This window comes from Heloderma suspectum, chromosome 7, assembly GCF_057233095.1.
Source record: "Heloderma suspectum isolate Gila_16-S chromosome 7, 16-S_ref, whole genome shotgun sequence".
NCBI lineage: Eukaryota > Metazoa > Chordata > Lepidosauria > Squamata > Helodermatidae > Heloderma > Heloderma suspectum.
Genome location: NC_139464.1, coordinates 42,755,878 through 42,781,058, shown reverse-complemented (window position 1 = coordinate 42,781,058; position 25,181 = coordinate 42,755,878). Strand labels below are relative to the sequence as shown.

The following is a 25,181-nucleotide window of genomic DNA, read 5'->3' as shown; positions in this document are numbered from 1 at the left end:
CTTCCAATCCTGTCCAAACATGTACAATCTTTTCAGTCCCGATGAGCTCCATTTCAGCATCTCTGCATTTAATGGAGTCCGGTTTGAAATGTACATGACGAGGCTTAATAGGTCTGCTATTTGCCTCTGGGCAAAATTTTTGCCCTCTGACCCCAGGACTACCACAAACACACACACACACACACGCATAAAATAGCATGTTCATTGTTGCACTGTTATTATCCCAAGACGAAACAAGATCATTAGCGCCAAAACCTCGTAAAGACATCAACCACCAATGTAAGTGAACGAATCATTATCTTAAAAAAACTGATTATGTAAACAAGCCCTGAAATACTAGGAATAACAATAGCTCTCTATGCCAAGCCTGGGCAACTTATGACCCATGTATTGTGATATGCAAGGTTCTTAACAACCCCTTTCTTTTTGCTGTCCCTGGTGGGCTGCCATACCTGGCACAAGGGCTGCATTCAGCTTGGTGGGTAACACGTTCAGCACATATGCTTGACACCACATACACTGTCTACACCCTTTTCCCTGAAATACAGACATCCCTGAGCCAAGCACGGGAGAAATATAAACACTACCATAAAATACCACAAAAAATCAACCTGCCCATCAGTTGAGATTGGCTGGGAAGGCCATTTTGCTTATACCATCACCTATCAAAGTCCAGACTTCAGAACTTGCAATCGGGCCTTCTCGGTGGTGGTGCCCCAGCTGAGGAATGCTCTCCCCTGAAGGTTAGGTTGCACCAACATTGGTTGGCTTTTGGCGCCAGGTGAAAACAATCCTTTCTTGACAGACCTTTTGATTACTACAGCAATATAGTTGATGGGTGGTATATATGGAATTTTTGACAGTGGTTATTGTGCATTATTATTGGTTTTCTAGGTTTTAATGACATAGTGGGCCAGTTCGCATGATCACCATGTGTTTAATAAGCCACAGTGGCTTGTTTACGCCATGGTGTGTGCCGGGCACAATTTGCCTAACCACCTGTCCCGGCATGGTTTGTCATGTCATCCAAACCCAGGCAGCATGGCTTGTTGGAGCAGGCAACAACCCTCAAATAACCAACAACAGCCCACAGTGATTGTGCAAACCAGGTGAGCGTATGCTGTGACCCTCCCTGATATTTGTGATGAAGTGCAGGATATAAATTGTATGTATGTATAAATAAATAATCAATCTATTTATCTGTCAATCAATCCACAGGGGATCCATACATGCTTCATAGCTGAGTAGACAAGGAAGAGGACAGGATGATAAATCATACATTTCGAATCGCTCTCTTTTGGAGAGTACCACTTCAGAAGCTAGAACCAGAAGGAGGTTATAGAGAGATCTGACAGATGAGAGCAGGCAAGGTACCTGGGGTGCTACTGTCATCTCGGAAGCAACGACAGGCCTGTGGGCTGGCAGAGTAGGTGAGGAGGCAACCGCTGGGCGCTTCATAGGTGGAGGGACCCTAGCTGTAAAGGCAGAGAAAAACGGGATTCAATCCACGATGGTAGCTGATGAGTCAGAAAAGACTGGAGGGTGTGGAGCAGGACTACAAAACCTCTTTCAGCCTGAGGGTCGAATTCCATTCCAGAGAAGCACTCAGAGGCTGCACTCCAGCGGTGGATGGGACTGAAGGCAAAGGGCTGAGAATAACAGCACATTTTCACTTAAAGCTCTTTCTTGCCAGGAACTCAGCTTTGGGAGAAGCATTTCAACCTTTTACATTGGGAGGGAAAATGCACATTGGCCAGGAAACCACCAGACAATGGGTGGTTGGGAGAAAGGGGCGTGGCCACCTGGAAAACCCTGGAAGGCCAGGAGGGGGCCTCAGAGCTGAGGTTCTGCACTCCTGGTGAGGAGAATCACCTGTTTGACAGGGCAGAGTGGGCCTACCTGGCTTCTCACACACATCTGGAGCTGAAGCGCAAAGCCTCCATGACGTCTCCTCCTTCCAGCCCATGTGGGCAAACTGCTCCCCCCACACCCCTCTGTGCCCCAGTTCCCTCATACTTCAAAGCTGTTGTAATGATCACTTGACTTAGCTCAGGGTTTCAATGTTAAGCATCATCGTTAAAGCCACGGGGAAGTTCCAAGGCTCCACACATTTTGGGAGGGCTTTGGTCGGAAGCCAATAAGTGTGCTCACCCCAACCCCCCTGCCCCTCCCCTAGTTTAGGGAGATGGATGGTGTCTTGCCCCCCTGCCTCTAAGCAGGCTCTTTTTGTGGTGGCCCCCAATTGTGGAATTGGAATGCCCTCCCTAGAGCAGCTCATCACATGCCTTCCTTGTTGATCTTTCAGTGCCAGGCAAAACCCCGTTTTATTCTCTCAGGCATTTTAACTCATTGTGTTTTTACTGCCTAGCTATATTTTGTATTTTCTACCTTAGATTCTGAAGTTGTGTTTTGAGCTGTTTTGGAACTTTTGCATTTGCTCCCTTGTTGCTGTTTTGGTCTCTGTTTTGACAAAAGATTTCATTGTGTTTCTGCTACTGTATTTTATTGCAATCACATGTTGGGAGTGATACATTTCATTGATCTTATTGTTTGCCTTTTATTGCATACAGTGCCCTGAGATCCTAGGCTATAGGGCAACTTTCCACAACCTGGTGCCTGCCAGATATTTTGGACTACAACTCCCAATATTCCTGACCATTGGCCATGCTGGGAGTTGTCATCCAGCACATCTGCAGGGCACCAGGATGGGGAAGGTTGCTACAGACAGGGGTGCAGAACTTTAGGCCCATGGGCCAAATCCAGACCTCTGGGGGTTCCAATCTGGCCCGCCGGGGTTCCCCAGGAAACCACACCCCTTCCCCTGGTCCCAATCCCTTTCCCCCAACCACTGATCATTTGGTGGCTTCCCAGCTTTTGTGCAGTTTTTCCCCATTCTATAAGGTTAAAATGCCCCTGCTAAGTTATTAGCAGTAAGAGTCTTTACTTAAATATGCTGGTATTTTAAATATTGGGGGGTTGACCCCACCCCTTTTAACTTTGGCCCCACCCACCACTGGAATGCAGCCCGCATGAGATTTGCTGCACTGAAATTCAGCCCTCTGAAAGAGGTTCTGCACTCCTGCTATAGGTTATGGATTCTCGTATGCTCCACCAATTGTGTTGTGCGTGGCCCCCACCGCTTCCACAACAGCGATTTAGTGCTTCTGGGGCAACCTGAAATGAGCAGAAACATTTCACGTTGCCCCAGAAGCAGGGGAGACCTGAACATTTCAGGTTGGGAGGAGGCAGGTCGGCGGAGCTCGTGTAAGGGAGTTCTGCAGACTTACCTCCTTCCGGAAACAAGTGTTTCTTCTCATTTTAGGGCTCCCCCTAGGAAGTGCTCAATCTCCTTTGCACAAGCGGTGTGTTCCGCTTGCGCAACAGAATTGATAGGACCTACTGCTTGCGAAGGGAATTGGCAGGGTGCATGCACCCCATTGGATTCTGCCCGTACGTCTAATAAAATAAAGAAGTAAATATCCAGCTCTGGCATATTCAGACCCACGTGCCAGAGGCAACCCTTGCCCACTGGTGACTCAGCAGCACACATCCTCTTTCTGCGCTGCACACTGGAGAAGGCAAGTAACAACAGGAGTCTCTCCTGCAGTTTCTCTCCTTGGCTATGCACAGTGAAAAATTTGTGAATTCTCTCCTTCAAACCCTCCGAGTGTGCCAGAGAGCTTGGGTGAGGGGAAGGTTTGATGGAGAACACACAGAGAGGCTCCCTGGTAAACTCAGTCAACTTCTGGGGAGGGGCAGATCAGGCTGAAGTTCAAGGATCATCTTCCACCCTGCTCCCCAGCTCCAGGATCAAAAGGAGGGCGGGCAATGGTCCATGTCACACCGTGTTTCAGAAGTGGTTGGAGTGCCCCACCACCACCACCACACAGTGTGATTACAGGGATAATAATCCCTGTCCCTCCCCCACCCAGCCAGGGCCAGTCCTGGCATTAGGCAGAGTGTGGCAGCCTCCCCAGGCACCTGATTTTGGCAGCAAATCGTCATTTATTTTATGATGGTTATATTTTTACTGCTAGAGAGGGGGAAGAGGCGCTTGTGGGATTTTTTGCCTCAGATGCCCAAGGCCCTGTCCCCCACGTGCCCCTCGCTCCCACCACCACTTGCTCCAAGCTCTGGAAAACAGCAGGGGCTCATCATGCTTACAGAGGGAAGCTCGCTGTGGTGAGGAACTTTATGGACACCTGTTGAGTTCCCGGCTTCTAGGGAGGGAAAGGAGCCGATGCCGCCACACCAGAAAGGGGCAGAGGGCCCACGGTGTGATGCAGGAGACATCACTTTGGAGCTCTCTCACCTTGGCTGGGGTTGTTAAAATAGTTGTAATACTGGGAGACGTAAGTCATGACACTGAGGCAGTCAGGGACCTTCATGGAGACCATGTCACTGGGATCCAGCAGGGCAGGGATCCCCAGCTCCTGTTCGGCCACCTCAAATGCCTGCAGAAGCAACAGAAGGAGAACAATTAGGAAACCAATGTTGATGGGGACACACACACACACACAGGTGGACCAAAATGCCAGAAGAATTAACAACACGACACACACTCGGACTCTCTTCTGCCCTCATACCACCTCCTTCCTACTGCACACCTCTGAAATAGAACCATACCTGTTTTCATCTGTTATTTGTACACAAGGGTTATCCTTCTTGACAAGTACATCAGATCAGTGCACATTCCCAAAGAATCTGTTGGCTTTCTTTTTTCAAAACATTTTCCAGGCCTCACGATTGAGGAGCATTCTCAGAAATGTAAGGGGTCCTTGTGCAGACGCTTTAGTGATCTGGGAACAGGACTTCTTGCCAGCTTGCCCCTACAGTTCTCTTTGTGTTTGTCCCGCTTCATCTACCTACGTATCTATCACGCCCAAAGAGGGTCAGTTCTACAAATTCCACCTACCTCCACACCACCACCACCACCACCACCACCATCATTATAAATCAAGCACATAAGATGCATATGTGAAAACATGCAAACTTTGCTCCAAATATGGTCCTAATTTGGTCACTGAGTAAATATGTTCCCTTAATATTTAACAGCCTGAAGAGGGCACCTCCATGCAAGGGAGGAGTTTCCACTCTCTGAGTTATCTGCCTGTCAGTAAGGAAGTCAATGAATGTGAACTAGGATGAATTTTTCAATAGTTCCTTCCCCAACCTTGTGCCTTCCCAGTGTGTTGGATTACAGCTCCCAACAGGCATGTTGGCTGGGGATGGTAGGAGTTGTACTCCAACACATCTGGTGGGGAAGGGCTGTAAGTCCAGCCATCTCCTTTCCCCAGTTTCCACGCTGCCCTGGAAGGGATGGCAGGTACTCTAAGGAGCTTCAATGAAATGCCAGTCACACTGAAAGGCTGCTGTGCCAGGTATGGAGTGAGGATTCTGGTTATGCAGACCAGTTCCCCCATCTCCACCAAGCAGCAACCTATTGTGCCCCAGCTACATTTAAGAGAGATCTGTAAGGAGAAATCCATTTCCACATCTGAATTACTATAACTTGATCGAGACACAGTTCTGGCTAGAAATTAGAGGGCATTGTGGTGTAGTGGTTAAAGCAGCCTTCCCCAACTTGGTGCCCTTCAGATGTGTCAAACCACAACTCCATCATCCCCAGCCAACATGGCCTTGCTGGCTGGGAATTATAGGAGTTGTAGTCCAACATCTCTGGAGGGCACTAGGTTGGGGAAGGCTGGGTTAGAGGGTCAGACTGGCACTGGGGAGACCCAGGTTCAAATGCCCCCGCTCAGCTCTGAAGCACACTGGATGACCTTGGGCCAGTCATCAGTTCTTAGACTAAACTACCTCACAGGGTTGTTGGGGTGGGGGGAGAATCAGGCAGGCTGCCTTGACATCCTGGGAGGAAAGGCAGGATCTAAATGTAAACCCTCTTCCAAAGTTTGGGGGCGGAAAGTTGCACAGAGAAATAACAGAAAAATAAGAAAACTTCAGAAAAATATTGCATAAATTAGACACATTTTAGCTGGGAGGAGGTTAGCAATAGGACTGCTACTGATACTGGATGAAATGACAAAAAAGAAATGACTAAGGCACGGTGAATTTTTCCAGTCATGAACAACTACCAGGGACAAAGAATGTGGCAGAAATAATAGAGATGACAGTGCTATATTTGCTTCTAACACAGTCCATTAGACAGCACGCTGGACTATGACCAATTCTCAGCTGCACCGCAGACTCACTGGACCTTATGTGAGTCACCCTCTCTCAGTTTGAGAATGCAAGACCTTAACAGATGTGATCTGTATGTATTGTTTGTTTTTATCTCCATTTTAAAAAAACTTTTTATCTTGCTTTTCCTCAAAGAAGAATCAAAAGAGGCTTGAACATAAGACAACAATACGTACAAAGTTAGAAATAGATGCATATTAATGTGCAAAGAGAGATCACAGAGGAGAGCACAACTGGGATATCTTCCTACTATAAGTCTCCCCCTGCCTCACCCTTTAAGCATTCGAATGCTTCCATGTGGTCTTGGACTGTGAGTTAAGCATGGCATGGAAGCCTGGTGCTATAATCTTGCTGACATGGGGGAGATCAAGGCAACCTCTCAATCGGGGACTCTGACAAAGTATGCCTGGATACTTGGACCCATGAATAGAGGCAACACACAATCATTTTCTATCAGAACAGAAGCACAAAGGGTTATGTAAGAACTAGCCCATCTCTAGCCAGAACTCTACAATTACATCAGCAATACCCTACCCAGCTGAAATTATTATTTACACTTGCTTGGTATCTTAGATAGGCCGCAGAGGGAAATCAAAGCACATTCTTCTACTGCCATGGCAAGCCTATTACGTTGGGCTGCATATTTGGGTCAGCATGTTTGCCATACAAACATGAAATCTACTATTCTACATAGAATTAGGCCCTCTGGGAATCTAAGAGTGTTTCTTTTTTAAAGCAACAGAGCAGGGCCTTGATTTAAATCAGCAAGAAAAAAGTTCAGTTTAAATCACTAATTTAAATCAAGTCTCCCGTGGAGGCTTTTTCATAAAACCCCTGAACCAGATTGCAGATCTGACCACTAAAGCCATGTTAATTTACACTGTTTCATTCTCCCAAGCAGACTTTGCATCTCTTTTTCTCACTGTTTATATTTTGCATGCTTTCCTTTTTAACTATACAGGGAATGTCTTTGAAATATTCCCATATAGGGTCTTTCTTATGACAAGCACTCACAACAGTTTGAGGTTAACATCACAATCCTATACATGTAACCTCAGAAATAAGTTGCATTGAGTTCAATGGAGCTTACTCTCAGGCAAATGGGTAAAAGATTGCAGCCTTAGTTTGAGAATATAGGAAGATGCACACTGGGCAATTTTGTCTTCACTTTTGTTTTCCAGTGTTGCTCCTTTCGGGTCCTCTCCGTCTTGGCCTAGCCTTAACCTCACAAAAAACAAAGTTGCAAACAAAAATAACATGCCCAAAACTGTTAGGGTTAAAGCAAAATTTGATCATTACTGGGCTGAAAAAATCCAGTTTAATTTTTTTAAAAAACATTTTTTGTTTAAGCCAAGATTTTTATCCACATTGCTATACTGTCTTTCTGTCTTAATGCCTCTGCCTTGCTTGCTCCAACTCCAAACCACATTAAGCACCAAACAGCAATTCTAACTCGTCTGCGTCTTTGCACATGTGATTTTAGTTGGAGAAGCTTCAAGTTGCTTTCTTCAGTTGCTTTCTTTCAGGAAGCAAAAGCTCTTAATTAGGCTGGACAGAGCCATTTTCATGAAATGAAAACTTAAATCAATGTCCATGTTTGAATTGTATGTAACTTTATTTTTATGAGAATGTAAGTGCAGGTTTAGCATGTTTATGATTAGATTTAATTGTAACTATGTTATTTTTTAGGTCAGAGAGAAATTTACTATTTTATTTATAATAGTTTGAAAAAAAATTAAAAATTTTTAAAATCTATTTTTAATTTTTTTAAAATAAAATCATCTATTTTTATCCACTGTGCAAGGGAGTGAAAATTTTTTTTCTAGCCACAGAAATCTTGGCTGACAACTAGTTTTGCTAGGGACTAGTTTGGAAAAGGGGGGTAAGCCAGGCCTCAACCCAAGGCCTCAACTGGACTGCCCGAAATAGTTAAGGAGGTGAGAACGAGACAGCAGGCTGGACTGATTTAAATTAAAGAGATTTAAATCAGCAAGTATAGGGGCTGATTTAAATCAAAGATCTATATTAATGTATAAATCTGGCCACTAAATCTTGTTAATATACAGCTAGGGTATTTTCACCAAACATGGGAAACTTGTAGCTCTCCAGATATTTCAGCCTACAAAAGCCCCAGCCAGCAAAGCCAATGATAAGGAATGATGGGAGTTGTAGGCCAAAATATCTGGAGGGCCCCAAGTTGCCCAACCCTGATTTGCACTATCCAAAAGGGGAGACTTTGTGCAGTTATATTAGCCTCCCTCAGAGGGATGTCTTCCGGATGTGTTGGACTACAATGGTCATGCTGGCTGGGAGTCATGGGAATACAACACATCTGTAGGGCACCAGGTTGGGGAAGGCTGTATTAAATAAATAATAAACTGGGTTTTCTGATGACCCACAAAAGCCATGGAAGTTTTATTCTGTGGCAAACTGTGAGAATAAATAAATACATGAAGTTACACCTGGAACACTGTTCTCCCTTCCTTCTTTCCAGTATTGGCTGCTTTCTGTTTCACTTCTGCTCCTTCTCTTCTATAGCCAAACTTCCTTGCCTTGCCCCAATCCCACCCTCGCTCCAGAAACACCAACTAGCTAATAATCCAAAACATTTGCTCATTGTGGTCCATGTGATTTGCAAACGTGTCTTTGTCTCTTTGGAGACAACTGAGAGGCCAAAACTCTAAAGAAGCAAAGTGTGGTAGTTAGCGAGCAGTACAGTTGGTGTTCAAAAGACAAAAAGGGAACATCCTTTTATACCGAGTCATAATTTGAGATGCGAGCAAATTTGCAGTGTTTGGGAAGCATAAAAATAGGAGTCTTAAGAGATCACCCAGATGGGCACACTGGATGATGTCCCAAGTGCCATACAGGATGGCAACTTCTGGAGCCAGGAGCTGAATCCCAGTGCCTGCGATGTCTTGCCAGTCCCAGGCTCCCCAGTATCAAGTCCATCAAAAATATAGCCTATTGTGCCATATTTATATGATCCCGTTAATATTTGAAGTTATTATGCCATATTTATATGACCTACAGTCATATTTGCTATGCCATATTGATATGAACTATTGCGCCATATTTATAATGCTGGATGTCAAAAAGTTCTTTATTTACACAGCCTTTTAACCCAGTGACTTTGATAAGGGGGCCACTGATTTGCATTCATTCATTCATTTATTGCATTTATATCCCGCTTTTTTCCTCTAGCAAGGAACCCAAGGCAGCTTACATTATCCCTCCTCCTCTCCATTTTATCCTCACAACAACAACCCTGTGAGGTGGGTTGGGCTGAGAGTCTGTGACTGGCCCAAAGTCACCCAGTGAGGTTCCATGGCCAAGTGGGGACTAGAACCCAGATCTCCCAGCTCCCAGTCCGTCATTCTCACCACTAGACTACATTGGTTTAAGAGATTATGTGTAGCTTTGACACACTTGTTCTCAGTTTTAATTTTAACCAGACTATTAAAAATAAAACATATGATGTTTAATTTAAAAGAACACGCACTGATCTCGTCACTGATTTGTATCCATCCTGCTTACAAGTCAGAGCAGGAGGAAAGGATCCTCCCTCCTCTTGACTGTGTGCCCTCCCTAAACCCCTCCCATAAAGCAATTTCAGGAAGTGTGAAAAGAAGCTGACATACAACGCTTGCACCATGAAACTCCCAGCACCAACACATGCTCTTCCCCATCCCATCAGCCACTTCAGGAAACACAGAGGGGAGGAAGAGAGTTGGCAACGGAGAGGCCGGACTCTGGCCCATACGCTACCGGCTGCCCACTGCACTGCTTATGCTAGCCTTTCCCAACTAGATGCCTTCCAGATGTACTGGACTACGCAGGAGAGGGGCTGTAGCTCAGTGGCAGAGCCCCTGCTTTGCATGCAGACGGTCTCAGGTTTGATCCCCAGCATCTCCAGGTAGGGCTAGAAAAACCCCAGTCTGAAACTCTGGACGGTGCTGCTAGCCAGTGTGAACTATACTGGGCTAGATGGACCCGTGGCCTGACTCAGTATAAGGCATCTTCCTATGTTCCTATGCTTCTCATGATCCCCAGAAAGCACGGCCAACCCATCTGGAGGGCCCCAGTTGGGGAAGGCTGGCTAATGCACTGCCAGATGTCAGGAAGGAGCCAAGCCAGCGTGCCTCTGTGCCTTGCATTGCCTGTCTCTCTGCTGCTCTTGTACCCAACAGGCAACACCCACCTGGCACTGATGCTGAGGCACAGGACTTGGGAAATTCAACCTCCATCTGGCTCGTGGGGGGTTCTGCAGCTGGCATTTCTTCTGCAGGCATGTATGCTTGCAGCATGATGTTTTAGCGTGTGGCTTGCAAACCTGCTTTCTAGCCCGGTATGGTCTACTCCCACCTTCCCCAACCGGGCTTCCCTCTAGATGTGATGGCTGGCTGAGGATAATGGAAATTGTATTCCAACACCTCTGGCGGGCACCTGGTTGGGGAAGGCAGGATGGAGTAGACAAGCTTCAAATTGGAGCAAAATGCAGCAGCTAGGCTGCTAACGGTATCAGGACCATATCATACCTGTCTTGAAAGACCTATACTGGTTGCCGACTGCTTTCCGAGCACAATTCAAGCTGTTGATTTTGACCTTTAAAGCCCTAAACAGCTTAGGACCTGGCTGTCTAAGGGACTGCCTGTCTCCCTATGAACTTGCCTGGGTATTGAGATCTGCAGGAGAGGCCTTTTTCAGGGCACCATTACCCAGAGTCCTGTTGGTCGGGCATGTGTGAAAGAAAGGGCTTTCTCCTGTGTTGCCTGCAAACTACGGAATGCACTCCCCCGAGAACTATGATTGTCTCTTGGCTTTTAGAAAGGTTATGAAGGCCCATCTTTTCCATTCAGCCTTTTCAAATATATAATTTGAACATTTTAATGTTATTTACTGTTTTAGGGTTCTTGTTTTATTGTATTAAGGTTCGATTGTTTGACATTGTCGTACACCACCTTGAAGGCTTTTTAGCAGAGAAGGCAGTATAGAAATGTTAAAAATATATAAATAAACATTTTGACCGGAAGCAGCTCTCCATGGTCTCAGGCACAGTTATTTCCTAGCCCTGCCCAAGATCCCCTTTCAACTGAAGATGTCAGGCACTAAGCATGGGGCCTTCTGAATGCCACACACATCGCTCCCCTACAGGATCTGACCCCATGACTCCAGCGGCCCATTCCAAACGAAAGCGCCACCCTTAGCTCACCAAGCCACACTTCATGCCAAAACGTTCAGCACACACCTGCTGCAGCATGTTTCTGTTGGCATTTTTTAATGCTACAAGGTGGTAAAAGACAAGCAAATTCTACCCAATTATTTCCAAGGAAAGTCAAGTTACCTTAGATAACTCTGCTGCTCAAATTGTGAGGGAGGAGGTACAGGGGAGGAGGGGAGGAGGGCTTAGTGATCTCTACAAGCCCTAACCCCCGACTCCACCAAATTTCAGCCAAATCTTGCAGTGGTCTAACAAGGTTTAGGGTTGATAGGGGTGTACAAAATTATGCATGGTGTGGAGAATGTGGATAGGGAGATATTTTTCTCCCTCTCTCAGAATACTAGAACCCATCATCCCATGAAGTTGATTGGTGGGAGATTCTGACAGATAAAAGGAAGTACTTCTTCACACAGGGCATACTTAAACTGTAGAATTCGCTACCACAGGATGTAGCGACGGCCACCAATTTGGGTGGCTTTAAAAGGGGGTTGGACAAATTCCTGGAGGAGAAGGCTATCAATGGCTACTAGTCTTGATGGCTATGTGCTACCTCCAGTGTGAGAGGGAGTATGTCTACATACACCAGTTGCTTGGGAACATGGGTGGGAGGGTGCTGTTGTGCTCATGCCCTGCTTGTGGATTCCTGGTCGGCAGCTGGTTAGCCACTGTGTGAACAGAATGCTGGACTAGATGGACCCTTGGTCTGATTCAGCAGGGCTCTTCTTATGTTCTTCAAGGTAGCCAAGTGAAAGCATCAAAAAAGGTAAGGGGGGGGGCAGGTCCCTCTATAATTTGGGCAGCATGAAAAAAGAAAATGGCGGCCCGTGTCAAGAAAAGCACATTGTCAAATGTATCCCTGCTTAAGGCAAGAAAGGAAGTAGATTTCAAGTACCTTGGGTTGGATCCACTTGGGGCCTTGCACATGGCCAGCCCCGCCGGCCCCAGTCCACATGCACTCAGCCCTGCTGCCCCCAGTCTGCACATCATTACCAGTGTTAGCAGCCACAGTGTAGCACTTCTGGGGGCAAGCCCTGAAACGAGTGCAAATGCTCATTTCTGGAAGGGCAGGTTGCGCCCCTTTCAGAAATGAGCATTTGCACTTATTGTGAGGTTTGCTAGTGAGAGCGCTACATTGCATGGTAGGAATGAAGCCCGGAAAGGCTGGCCACGTGCGCAAGGCCCCAATTGGATCCAACCCCTTTTTGCCAGTATCATATTTCCAGACACCTAAGCAATCAGGCACCAGGTTTTTTTTCTAGCATTGCTGTGATCAATTTGAGCCAGGAAAACATCAGAATTAAGTGAAGTAATGAACAGCGAAGACAAAAGGCAGGACTCACCAGGCGGTTGTTCTCATACACATTGTCCTTAGAAAGCGAATCATAGTCCCTGCAGAGGTAAGGAGAACAAAACAAAAACAAATGATGTTTCAGAAAGAGAAGGAAATATGGTTCAATCTTGACCAGATCACACACAGATTTGTGAGGCAGCATTCATGAGGCAGCATTTCTGGGCAACTAAACCACTGGAGTGGGCTTACTGGTGCGAATACATATGTATAGCAAAATCTAATGATTTTTTTAAATTATGTAATTTAAAAATATACAACAAAACAATAACAGGGAATACAATGTTGTCTTGCTGTAAAAGCCTAACCATACCAAAGATAACCAATACCTAATAAATCAAACATGTTTCGACATAAAAGTCTTCCTCAGTGGTCTAGTATAAAGGACATGGTCTAGAGTATAAAAGGTGTGCTAAAAGTATACAAACATATGTATACAAACAAATTCGTTGCTATATTGCTGAGGGTTGGGTGATATTTCCTGTTTTTGTTTGGTCTGCTTTGTAAATTTTTTTTACCACAGTTGAGGGTCGAAATGGTCAACTACACTGATGCTTTCAGCTATTCAGATGAATGAACATTGTTAGATGCCCCCACTTTTTTTAATGCTACAAGAAGCATCCATTACTAGTGAAGTACTTCAAAGCATAATTTCCTGAGTAGAGAATCTTTGTAGTTCAATCACCCTTGATGTTCCAGACAGGGAAAGAAACCCTCCCATTGTGGACTTTTCAAAAACTCCCCCAAAGACAGGAAATTTAGACTACATAAGAACTTCAGTTATAGGATCACCAATGATAAAAGTGATCTTCAAAAAGAAAATGAAAGCAGCAGTGACACTTCTAGTGAGTAATTCCCCTCCATAAAGGTTCCTCACAGCTTGCCCAAGCGAAGTTCCCAATGGGTTGTGCTCAAAATCCAGGTCAGTTCACACATGACATTTCAACCAACACAGGGGTACCTTAGTACACAACACCATATGAACTGCTTTACATATGACGTTTTCCCAGTGCACATGTTCGTTGGTGCACACACCAGCCTTCCCCAACCTGGTGCCCACCAGATGTTTTAGACTTCAACTCCCATCAGCCCCAACCAACATGGCCAATCATCAAGAATCTTTGGAGTTGTAGTCCAAGACACCTGAAAGGCACCACATTGGGGAAAACTGGCCTATGCACCAATGAGCACTGCCATATGAGAAGACTGGGGAAAGTGTGTACTCTTGTTGGGGAGACATGCCTGGTGTTAATGGTAAGCCCAAGAAAAACTGAATGTTAGATCTGTATGACCTTTACGCATTGTAGATATATTTTTGGAATACATGGGGAACACTGGAGGAAGTGTACATGTCACAAACGGGCTTCCAACCTGTTTCAAACCCTCCATGCAATTGTGCCCTTAGAATCAGAACCTCTGGCCCAGGCGCCAAATCTGGCCTGCTTGCCTGCAGTCCCAATCTGGCCCTCTGAGGTTCCCCATATGGTCACAACCTCTTTCACTGGCCCCACCTTCTTCCACCCGGTCACCAATTGTTTGGTGGTTTCCCAACCTCTGTACAGTTTTTCCCCCATTCTAAAAGGTTGAAACACCTCTCCTGAGGCTCAGTTACCAACAGCAAGAACTTTAAGAACATAAGAACAAAAGAAGAGCCCTGCTGGATCAAACCAAGGGTCCATCTAGTCCAGCATCCTGTTCACACAGTGGCCAACCAGCTGTCAACCAGGAATCCACAAGCAGAGCATGAGAGCAACAGCACCCTCCCGCCCATGTTTCCCAGCCACTGGTGTACATAGGCTCACTGCCTCTGATACTGGAGGTAGCACACAGCCACAGCCAGGAGCCATTGATAGCCTTCTCCTCCAGGAATTTGTCCAGCCCCCTTTTAAAGCCACCCAAATTGGTCGCCATCACTATATACTGTGGACGTTCCACAGTTTAACTATGCACTGTGTGAAGAAGTACGTCCTTTTATCTGTCCTGAATCTCCCACCAATCCACTTCATAGGATGACCCCGAGGTTCTAGTATTATGAGAGAGGGAGAAAAGTGTCTCCCTCTCCACATTCACCACACCATGCATCATTTTGTACACCTCTGTCATCTCCCCTTACCCTCTTTTTTTCTAAGCTAAACAATCCCAGCTGTTGTAATCTTCCCTCATAGGGGAGATGCTCCAGCCCCTTGATCATTTCAGGGTGCAATCCTATGGCTGCTAGACAGCAGCTAGACAGCCATAGGATTTTTCATTTTCAGGGAACTGAGCTTGGAGTTAGCTCTCTGAGATCAGTTCCCAGAAAACTGCCTCCCTGCCTCTCCCCCGCCACCTTGTAGGCAGTGCAGTTTGTCCCCAGCTCTGTTCTAATAAGAGCAGCGCAGAGCAGGGGGGAAGGAGGCGTTCTTGGGGACAGGGATGGGACGGCGGAAGCGCTATTACGACGCTTCTTATGAACCATCCAGCCTCCCCTCACTCCAAGGCGCCCAGCTAAACGGCTGAAATTGGCCGTCTAGCTGCAAATCAGGGTGGTCGGAGTGCGGAGGAGATCCCTCTGTGCTCTGCCCACCCTGCATTTAATTAATTGGTCACCTCTGAGTTTGGAGGCAGACCAACTATCCGCATAGGACTGCACCCTTAGTTGCCCTTTTCAGCAGATTTTCCAGCTCTACAATATTTTCTTTTAGCTGTGGTGACCAGAACTGTACACAGCATTCTAAGTGTGGTTGCACCACAGATTTGTATAAATGCAGCATGATATTTATTCACAATTCCTTTTCTAATTATGCCTAACATGGAATTTGCCTTTTTTACAGCAGCCGCACACTTGGTTGACATCTTCACTGAGCTGTCCACCACAACCCCAAGATCTCTTTCTTGGTTGGGCACCACCGGCTAAGATCCCATCAGGTTTTACTTGAAGTTGGGATCTTTTGCCCCAATATGCATCACTTTACACTTGCTTACACTGAACCGCATTTGCCATTTGGATACCCATTCTCCCAGTTTGGAGAGATCCTTTTGGAGCTCTTCACAATCCTCTTTTGTTTTAACCACCCTAAATAATTTGATGTCATCAGCAAATTTGGCCACTTCACTGCTCAGTCCTAATTCCAGATCATTTATGAACAAGTTGAAAAGCATTGGTCTCAATAGAGGACCCTGTGGGACTGCACTATTTATTTCCCTCCACTGGGAGAATTTAAGCTCAAATGTGCTGGTATTTGAGGTTTTGAGCCCCACCCCTTTTGCCTTTGAGCCTGCCGTGTTTTGCTTCTGGCCCCGCCCACCACTGGAATGCATCCCCCGAGAGCTTCTCTGAAATGGAATTCAGCCCTCAAGCTGGAAGAGGTTCAACACCCCTACCCTAGAAACTAGAGGGGTCCCAAGCTAGATTCCAAGCTGTCAAGGGAGCAGACATCTTCACTCAGCACATGGTTGAGACCCTCTTCATAATCCCTGGTTGCTGATGCCTTACCTCTACAACACCATTGTTGCTCAACAATGACTTCCAGACTTCCTTCCCCATTCAGCAACAAACAATTAGGGGAAAGCTAAAAACAGCAAGAACAGACATCCAAATCATGAAAAAATAAAGACCCAAAGGAGCTTGTATGGCACAGTACACCATTTAACAGAGTGTGATTTCTGCAAACCTTATGTTTTACATAATTGATCTCATTCATTCAAACAATGTTTTAGCACAGAATGGTAAACCCTGCACTACCATCAACTCCTGCCCTAGCAGTATCTTATTCAGTCCTGTCGAGTGACATGACAATGACTGAAATTACACCGTCAGCTTTTCCCAGCAATGCCAAGACCTGTTGCCTCTGGAAGTTTCATCTCCTTTTCTATGAAGCCAACTCATTATGTTCAGGAGAAGGTGGAGAGTTGTGACATAAAAAGAGCTGACATTTGCCAATATTTCCAGCACTTTTTGCAAGGGAAGAAAAATCAACAAGCTAGGGCATGGACTAGGAATGTCTGAGTTGTTACGCACACACCATGATTGGTTACGACAGGCACCATCAGTTGGATGATCTCAGCGGTTTCTTAAACACAACCCTTCATTAAGCCACACTCCTGAGACAAAAGCAAAGATCGTCACTACTTCACATGTGAGAAAACAAGCAATTTGATTATGTATGGGCAAATGTCTAAACTCAACAGTAGCATCATCATCAGTTGTGCATACATTTTGTTTATTTATTTTGTTCTTTTGCCATATCCAACCCCTGCAAAGCAAATTGTTGCAAATTTATACTCTGCTTCAGCCTCTCCCAACCTGGCACCATCCTACAACTTGCATAATCCCAAGTCAGCCTGATCAGTTGAGGATGATGGGGAATTGTTGTCCAACACATCCGGAAGATGGCCAGCTGGGGGAGGCTGCATACTTGATACTTTTACACAGTGTGGAGTTCAGGATCAGAGAATCTGACTATGCCTGCAGACCTATGCATGCTTACTTGGGAGTAAGTCCCACCATACTTAGTATGGCTAATGCCCCGAAGGCACATATGTAGGATCGGTTGGCACACTTTCTTTTCCATTTCATCATGTTACTTATGACTGCTTAATAACAGCAGTTTTAATTTGTGGATACCACCTAGAGATGTTTGTTGTATGCAACAGCAACCATTTGGAGATTTGCCATTCTTACTGGTATGCTGCAGAGCTGATACCCTTGGGGGGTGGGGGGAGGAGATACATTTCTTAAGCCTTATTGGCTAGCCCCTGAAATAAAGACCTTGAGACTGAGCTTTAGAATTCCTTCACAACATTCTGTCATTCGCTCAAACATTGCTTAAGTCCCATGCAACACCCTGTTCTTTGACTGCATCGGTTTCGGGGAAGCCAACTTCACAAAATGGTTGACTTGATCAACAAATCAACCTAAGCAACAACCAACAAAACACCATATGAATTGTGCTAGCTACATAGGAAAGCAAGCAAGTTCACAACTGGATAACAAAAGGCAGACAAAGGATAGGCATTATTTTTTTCCGCCGTAATGCCAGAAAGATCACACAGTTTGTCTCAGCCTAGTAAGTACTGTGCCTTTACCAGCAGGATTTCCTAGTTGTGTGACTGTTTCACAACTGGCACAGTAGAGCCTCAATGGCATGGACCATTGGGCTGGGGTTTTAGCATAGTTCTGGCCCCTCAACATGGGGCCAGGAAAGGGCTAGGAAGAAAGCTGGACTGAATTCAGGGATTGGAGAGGCAAAAGTAGGTCATACTAGATAGCCTGCCATTCTGCAACAGTCTCTGTCAGCAACTAATCTTCTTGGAGGGAGCCAGGCACCACCTCTCTGGAGTCAGATTTGGCCTATGGCCTCCATTTGCTAACTCCTAGGCAAGAGGGATTTCATTTTGGGACCAGTGCCTCAAGCCCCATCTCCTAAAATGCTGCATCAGCAAAATCTGTTACCCCGGACGCTAATTGCTTTTGGAGTCAGGCAACACCTCTCTGGAGCCAGGTTTGGCCTAGAGCTTCCATTTGCAACAAGGATTTCTCTTTGTGCTTAAAAACAACAACAAAAACCCTTCAGATGGGGTACACTATGAATCTGCACAATCTCTTCTACCCCCAACTTGTATGCAAAACAAATTGAAAGCATAGCAGTGGCTCAATGCAGCAAGTACATCCAAACATTACAGACCAGATGCTTTATAAAAGGTGGCTAAACTTGGCACACACAGAGGCCTCACCTCAGAAAACATTAGAGCCAAAGATAGTATTAGCACCAATATACGACAGCAGCCAGCAACAGGCAGCTCATGAAGCAAAGCTAGCCAACATGTAATTCACTGGCCCTAGGTTTGAGAAGCTGTGCCTGATCCCAGGGTCCTCTGGTTCACTGGGAGGGATGTTGTTACCATCCTGAAAACAACTGGACAAGACAGACTCCAGGTGTGAGGGCATGACAGGGAACCAGTGGGTTGCTGAGTATCACTGAATGGCACAATGCACCCACAGAGTGGCGGGTGGGCAGTCCCACGGTGATGGAAGGGATCCATTGTCCTCTGCCATAACCAAGACCTAGCCAACCATGGACATACAGGAATGTGGTTTTAGGGCCTCCTACTACCACAAGCAGGGCTGTGCATGCCGTGTGACAACAGGGGTTGTGGAACCATAGAATGTGGTAACAGATGCAGAACTCTGCTTCCTGGGAGCCTGCACTGTCATTTTCAAAGAAAGAGCAAGTTTCTGATGCCTAAGGTTGAGTAGATATGCAACGCCTGGGGAAATCTCAGAAGTCAGAAGGGTTGTGGGGATAACATTTTCCATGGCCAGCAGGCAGGAGTTTACTGGCCAGCCCAGCTCTTGCCCTTCCCCACTGAACACATGAGTAAAAATGCAGGCTAAATTAAGCAAAACAAACAAAGCAAAACATATTTTATTCAGTGTACAGAAATGATTTGTTAGTGTAGTTTTAATTTGATTCACTGTGTGCGTGGCGTGGAGGATTAAGCACACAAAGCCCTGATCGTAAGGTCTCTGTAAGCTGTGGGAATGAGCAACAGCAGAGGAACATATGAGTGCACTGAGCTTTGCAGTCTCTTGATTTCACTGTGGTCTGAACAGCTTGTTCAACTTTTTTAAGGCTTTAGCTGGAACAGGCCGTCCCGTGGAAGACCTTGCAATCGTGGCCTATTCTCAATCCCAGCCAGAACCCATTAATATGTGCGGCTTTATAAATACAGCTTAGAAGGAGAGAGGGTCTGCTTTTGATCTGTCAAAGGGGTGATTTTTGACCACTTCTTTCCACCCTTTGATCCTCCAGCTTCCAAATCAGGGCATACTAAAGTGGTTAAAATGATTCAACACTCCCCTTAGATGTTCCTTGGAAAATCGTTTCTTAACATGCCATGTCCTTGTAAGGCCCTGTGTGTCAAGTCGGCAATACAGTTCACGCCACCTAACTGAGAAGTGCTTAGTTGGGCCATCTGCTAGAAAAGAGATTTATGTCCTGGATATTTAACAGCAATGACTTCTGCTTAATGGGCTAGTAATTCTGTTTCAAGGAGAAGTCTTGGCTCTGCTCAATGAAGCTCTTTCAAACCACTTGCTCCTGTACTGGCTTCAGGCCGTGTGCTCTTCTAAACAGTTGCTTTTGGGACCCCCAACAGCTGTCAGATAAATGTTTTAAGTGTATGAATAGTTGACTGTTTCCATGGATGTTTGTCAGTTGCTCGTCAATGTCACATGGCAGTTGGCAGAGACCCTCTGTTCCAGCCTTTCCCTATGCGTCACCCTCCAGATGTGTTGGACTAAACTCCCAGCATCCCCAGCCAGTGTGCTGGGAGCTGTAGTCCAATGCATCTGTAGGGTGCCAAGTTGGGGAAGGCTGCTCTGTTCCATCCCTAGACGCCTTCTCCACTTGTTCAGGCAGAATTGTGTCTTAGCTACATAAACCTGTTGCTACAGGTTTGTTGCGGTGCGCTTCTTCTGGATCTGTGCTAAACTGAAACTGATTTAATTAGCAGCTCACCTTCTGTGTCTACACTGAAAACATCTGGGAATGAGTATAGAAACTACCAGTTATTGTATTTGCACAGTTCAATTTCTTCCTCTTGGAAGAGTAGTAAATGTTCCAACTGAAAAGATCTATCATAATAATGGGAATATCCGTGTTTATATAGCACATTTCAAGGGAATGTACATACATTATAAGAACACATAATAAGAAGAGCCATGCTAGATCAGACCAAAGGCCTAACTAGTCCACAGTGGCCAGCCTATGGGAAACCCGCAATGGGACATGAATTCAATAGCATCGTCCCATTTGTGTTCCCCAGCAACTGGTATACGAAGTCATACTGTTTCCAGTACTGGAGGTAAAATATAGCTGTCGTGACTAGTAACCACTGATAGCCTCACCCTCCATGAATTTGTCTAATCCCCTTTTAAAGCCATCCAAGTTAGTGGCCATTAGGCCATCTTGTGGTAACGAATTCCATAGTTTAACCATGCACTCTGTAAAGGAGTATTTCCTTTTATTTGTCCTGAATCTCCCACTGTTCAACTTCATGGGATGACCCCAGGTTCTAGCATTGTGAGAGAGGGAGAAAAACATCTCCCAATCCACTTTCTCCACACAATGCGTAACTTTATACACCTCTTTCTTGCTACCCCCCTTCTTGCCTTTTTTTTTAAGCTAAAAAGCCCCAAACATTGTGACCTTCCTCATAAGGGAATTACTCCAGCCCCATGATCATCTGGGCTGCCCTTTTCTGCACCTTTTCCATCTCTACGATAAATATCCTTCATGAAGTGTGGTGACCTGAATTGTGCACAGTATTATCTCAGTTACCCTTACAATGGCCTTGTAAGGTAAGCCAGTATTATTAATATCATATTGCAGAGAGGGAAAGGGCTGAGAGATATGGTGTCTCACTTAAGGTCACCCTGTGAGATTTCATTTGTCTTTCTGGATCAGAACAAACATCCACCTCAGTCCTGTTATCTGCCTCCCCCAGTAGTCTGCCCAATGCCCCCGGAAGGTCTGTGGCTCAGTGGCAGAGCACCTGCTTTGCACCATTTGGTCCTAGGTTCGATCCCCGGCATCTCCAGTTAGGGTTAGAAGAATTCCTGCCTGAAACCCTGGACAGCTGCTCCCAGTCTGTGTCAACAATACTGGGCTTGATGGATCAATAGTCTTCTTCAGTATAAGGCAGCTTCTTATGTTCCTATAAAGCTCTCAAGTAGAGCATGATGGAAATAACGGTTCCCTGTTGTTTGTCTACAGCATCTGGTAATAAGAGGTATACCTCCACTGAATACATTTCTATTTTTAGCTATCATAGCCAATAGCCATTGATAGAGCTATCCTCCATAAATAGGTCTCATCCATTTAAAAAGCAATCTGCACCAAGGATCTATAGTTGCAAGATCCTACACTGGGCAAAGGGCTGGACTAGATGACCTCCTGGGAACCTTTCACCTCTAAAATTCTGTGATCATGGCAGTGGTGGGGGCACAACATGAACAGGCCTAGAGATGGATAACCATTCCCTAAATAATTATTCACGGTGCTAGTTTATTTCTATGTTATTCAACAAACGCAATACGGACTATTGCTAAATGGGGGCAGGGAGTGAGAAGTAAGGTCTTCATATGATACTTTTGAAGCCTGAGAGAAGGAAGCTTCCCACAGAAATGGCACCAGTTCTTCCTCCTGGGCATTTAATCAGAGCATAAGGAAGCAGCAACCAGAGACAACCTTCCATCGTAATTCAGGCACTGAAATCACTGAAGAACACAAACTGGACCATCTTGCCCTTGTCAATGAATGTTTCCTACACTGTATTCTCTGATGCTTTGTTTACACATGTCATATTTATAAATAGCAAAAAGGAAGGAACGAAGAAGCATGTGGGCTGAGACAATACAGGAAATGCTCAAAATAACATTAGGAAGAAGGAGCATTAATTTTTACACGTAGATATAGATTTGAAAAGCTATTATACTACTAAAAAATAGTAAGGGGAAAGAAGAGAACAATACTATTTCAGCCTTCCCCCACCAGGTACCTTTGAAATGTGTTGGACTATAATTCCCATCATAACCAAGCAGCCTGACCATTGTCTAGGGATGATGGGAACTATAGTCCAACACATGCAGAGGGCACCAAGGTTGGAGAAAGCTGCCCTATCACAAACATGAAAGGCAGCAAGTGCCATCTGCCCCCTTTCCAGAGAAAGGCACAACCACTGTGCACCAACAAGAAGTGTTAAAACTCAGAAATCCCACAGTGTACTGGCTTAGAGAAGGTAGTTCAATTGATTATAGGTTGCTCATGAATCTTGGAACTCATCTTCTAAAACGCCACTAACCCCAGAACTCAGCTGCCTATCTCCGGACTGGAAAGCTCCTCTATAATATCAGAGAAGCTAAGCCAGTGGCAGTCCCAGAGGCCACAAACACGCACACGTAACATCGGAGCAGATCAACCAAAGGCATCAAGGAAAGCAAAGCAGAAACCTATTAAAAGTCCCTGAAAACTCTATTATGTTGGTTCAACATGCTCTCTCCAAGCCCTCTTTGATAAAGCTGGGGAGCCCCGCTCAGATGCCTCCTACCTAGATCCCATAACCCCATAAGAATAGTCCACAAGTTCTCTTCCCCTATATCGGAGGGTGGGGGCAGATTTCCTCTACTCTTCCTTTATAGAAGTGCCCATGTCTACTTGAGATCCCTTAAGGCAGAGGTTCTCAGACTGGGGTCAGTACTTCCACACAGCTTGTCCACAGATAGGTTGTGGACAAACAATTGAAAGTATCTGCACTTAGCACTTGATTCATTTTTTTTCTGATAACAGAGATGTTATCATCTTATTTTTACCAGGGCCAGATTATCAAAGAGGCTGAGAAGGCCCTGGCCTGGGATCTGTGGTTTTCATAAGACAGCACTGGGACAAGATGGGATTTTCATCACTGGCCACTCTCAAGTCCAAATACAGAAGGATGCATGCTGAAACTGACCTGAGGCTAGAAGCTGACAAACATCACACCTGACTTCACAGAACTCTGCTCACAGAGACAGGCAGACGACCTACCCCATCACAAAGGCAACGGTTATTAAAATATGAGCTATGTAGGTGCTTTGATTTGTAGAAAAACAACAGCACATTTATTAAGCACCCCACCGACACCCCGGGCAATTTTAAAGCGGCACGGGGTGGGGGGGGACGTTTGAGAGCCACTGGCTTAAGGCAAATTAATCACCTCTTAATCCATTTTTAAGCACTGAAACTGTGGGAGATAAATGAATCATAAAAGGGTGGATATTTCCCCCTGCCCCTCCACTTCAATGCCTCATATTTGGAGTGAAGTTCTCATTCATATTTGCAACTGCAAGAAAGGGTAGCGGTGCGGTTATTCAGAATCAATGGCTAGGGAGCAGAAAGGCGTGACCTTCAGCCTATGCTTTTGTTGACAACCGATCCCTCGCACATTCCAAGTATGGATTTCTGGGCTCCCGCAGCCCCACTTCACTTCCCTGTGGGGTTCCAGGGGTCGAAGGACTGCTGTAGGGCTACCCCGCGCCCACCCCGCTCTCACGGGTAGGGGCTCCTTTCTGCCCACCCCGGAGGCCGTTTCTAGGGCTTGTCCCGCCACAAGTCCCTGCGAATCCTCCAGGAGGTGCGCGCTCGTCCCTCCCTTCCAGAACCGGCGCGAAGTTCCTCGTCGAGCCGACCGGTTGCCCAGGCGAGCGCGGGGCTGCCGGGCCTGGCGCCGCAGTCGCGGGACGGGACGGAACAGATGGGTGGGGAGCGGGAGGCGGCCGCCCGGCGGTACTCACAGCAAATCAGGCCGGTTCCTATGGAGGATGGCGCAAAAGGCCAGGCCATCCCGGAAGGAGCTGCTGAGGTCGCGGATCTCCACGCCAGGGTAGCCCTCGCACTGGCGGCGGCACCAGGCCTGCAAGGCGCTGCGAGGGCCCGACATCGGGGCGGAGGACAGCGGGATCCAGGCTCAGGGAGCCGTTGCCCGGGGAAGCGCCATGGCTGGGGCGGAGGAGGCGAGGCAGCCGCCTGTGGTTCCGGCCAGGCTGGGCGCGCCTGGGGCTCGGGCGGCTCCCGCGCGCCGCTCAACGGGTCTGGGCGGCTCCGCGCCCGGCGCGGCTCCGCGTGCCCGCGGCTGGGAGGCCAGGCTGGGCTCCGCCGGCGCCCGCCGCGCTCAGGTTCTCTCTCGCGGCTCCCCGACCCCCTCCTCCTCCCCCCCCCGGGGGCGCCTCCTTCCTCTCCCGCCCAGCCGCGCCGCCGGGCTCCGCTCAGACCTGGCCCTGCGGCGGCTTCCCCGCCCATCCTGAGCCCCGCGGCGACCTCGCCGGAGAGCGGCTGTTAGTCATCGAGCGGCACCGGGGAAGCCCGGCCGCAGCCTGCGGGCCGGCGGAGGAGCTGGTGCAGCTGCAGCAGCAGCAGCAGCAGCAGCAGCGCCAGGCCCGGTTGCGCGGGGATGGAGAGGAGCAGGAGGGCCCGCATCGCTCTCAGGCAAGCGAGAGAGAGGGAGGGAGGGAGGAGGAGACCGAGGCTTCAGCAATATCACGAATTCCCGGAGGAAAGGTGGTTCCGTCCATGGCTGAAATGGAGCATCCATGTTCAGAGGCAGCATGCTGGGGAATGGCAGCTGCCTTCGTGCTTTGCTTCCCGGAAGCACCTAATTGGCCCTACCGTGGGAAACATGATGCCGGACTTGGTCTGAACCAGCTGGGCTCTTATGTTCATGGCCTGACACTGGGCTCCAGGCAGGGCCGGCCCTCCCATTTGGCAGAGTGTGGCGGATGCCTCAGATGGCAGATTCTGGGAGGCAGCAGCAAGGGGTGGCAGGAGAGAGAACTGTGGGCCACTCAGCCTGCCCTGCACCCCCTAAAATAGGGGAAATTCCGGTATGGGAGATGAT

The 25,181-nt window shown here is 46.9% G+C and overlaps 1 protein-coding gene across 1 annotated transcript in view; it reads right to left on the bottom strand.

The window, feature by feature from the left end:
* MICALL1 (MICAL like 1) overlaps window positions 1-24,725 on the bottom strand; it is a 53,740-nt gene extending 29,015 nt beyond the window's left edge. Inside the window, exons 1-4 of the mRNA XM_084809769.1 lie at window positions 24,082-24,725; window positions 12,763-12,811; window positions 4,313-4,454; window positions 1,375-1,475 (exon numbers count right to left, since the gene is read on the bottom strand). Of these exons, the coding sequence (XP_084665895.1) occupies window positions 1,375-1,475; window positions 4,313-4,454; window positions 12,763-12,811; window positions 24,082-24,227 (438 nt within the window). The 5' untranslated portion in view covers window positions 24,228-24,725. The remainder of the gene's footprint in view (window positions 1-1,374; window positions 1,476-4,312; window positions 4,455-12,762; window positions 12,812-24,081) is intronic.
* Between the last annotated feature and the right edge of the window lie 456 nt (window positions 24,726-25,181).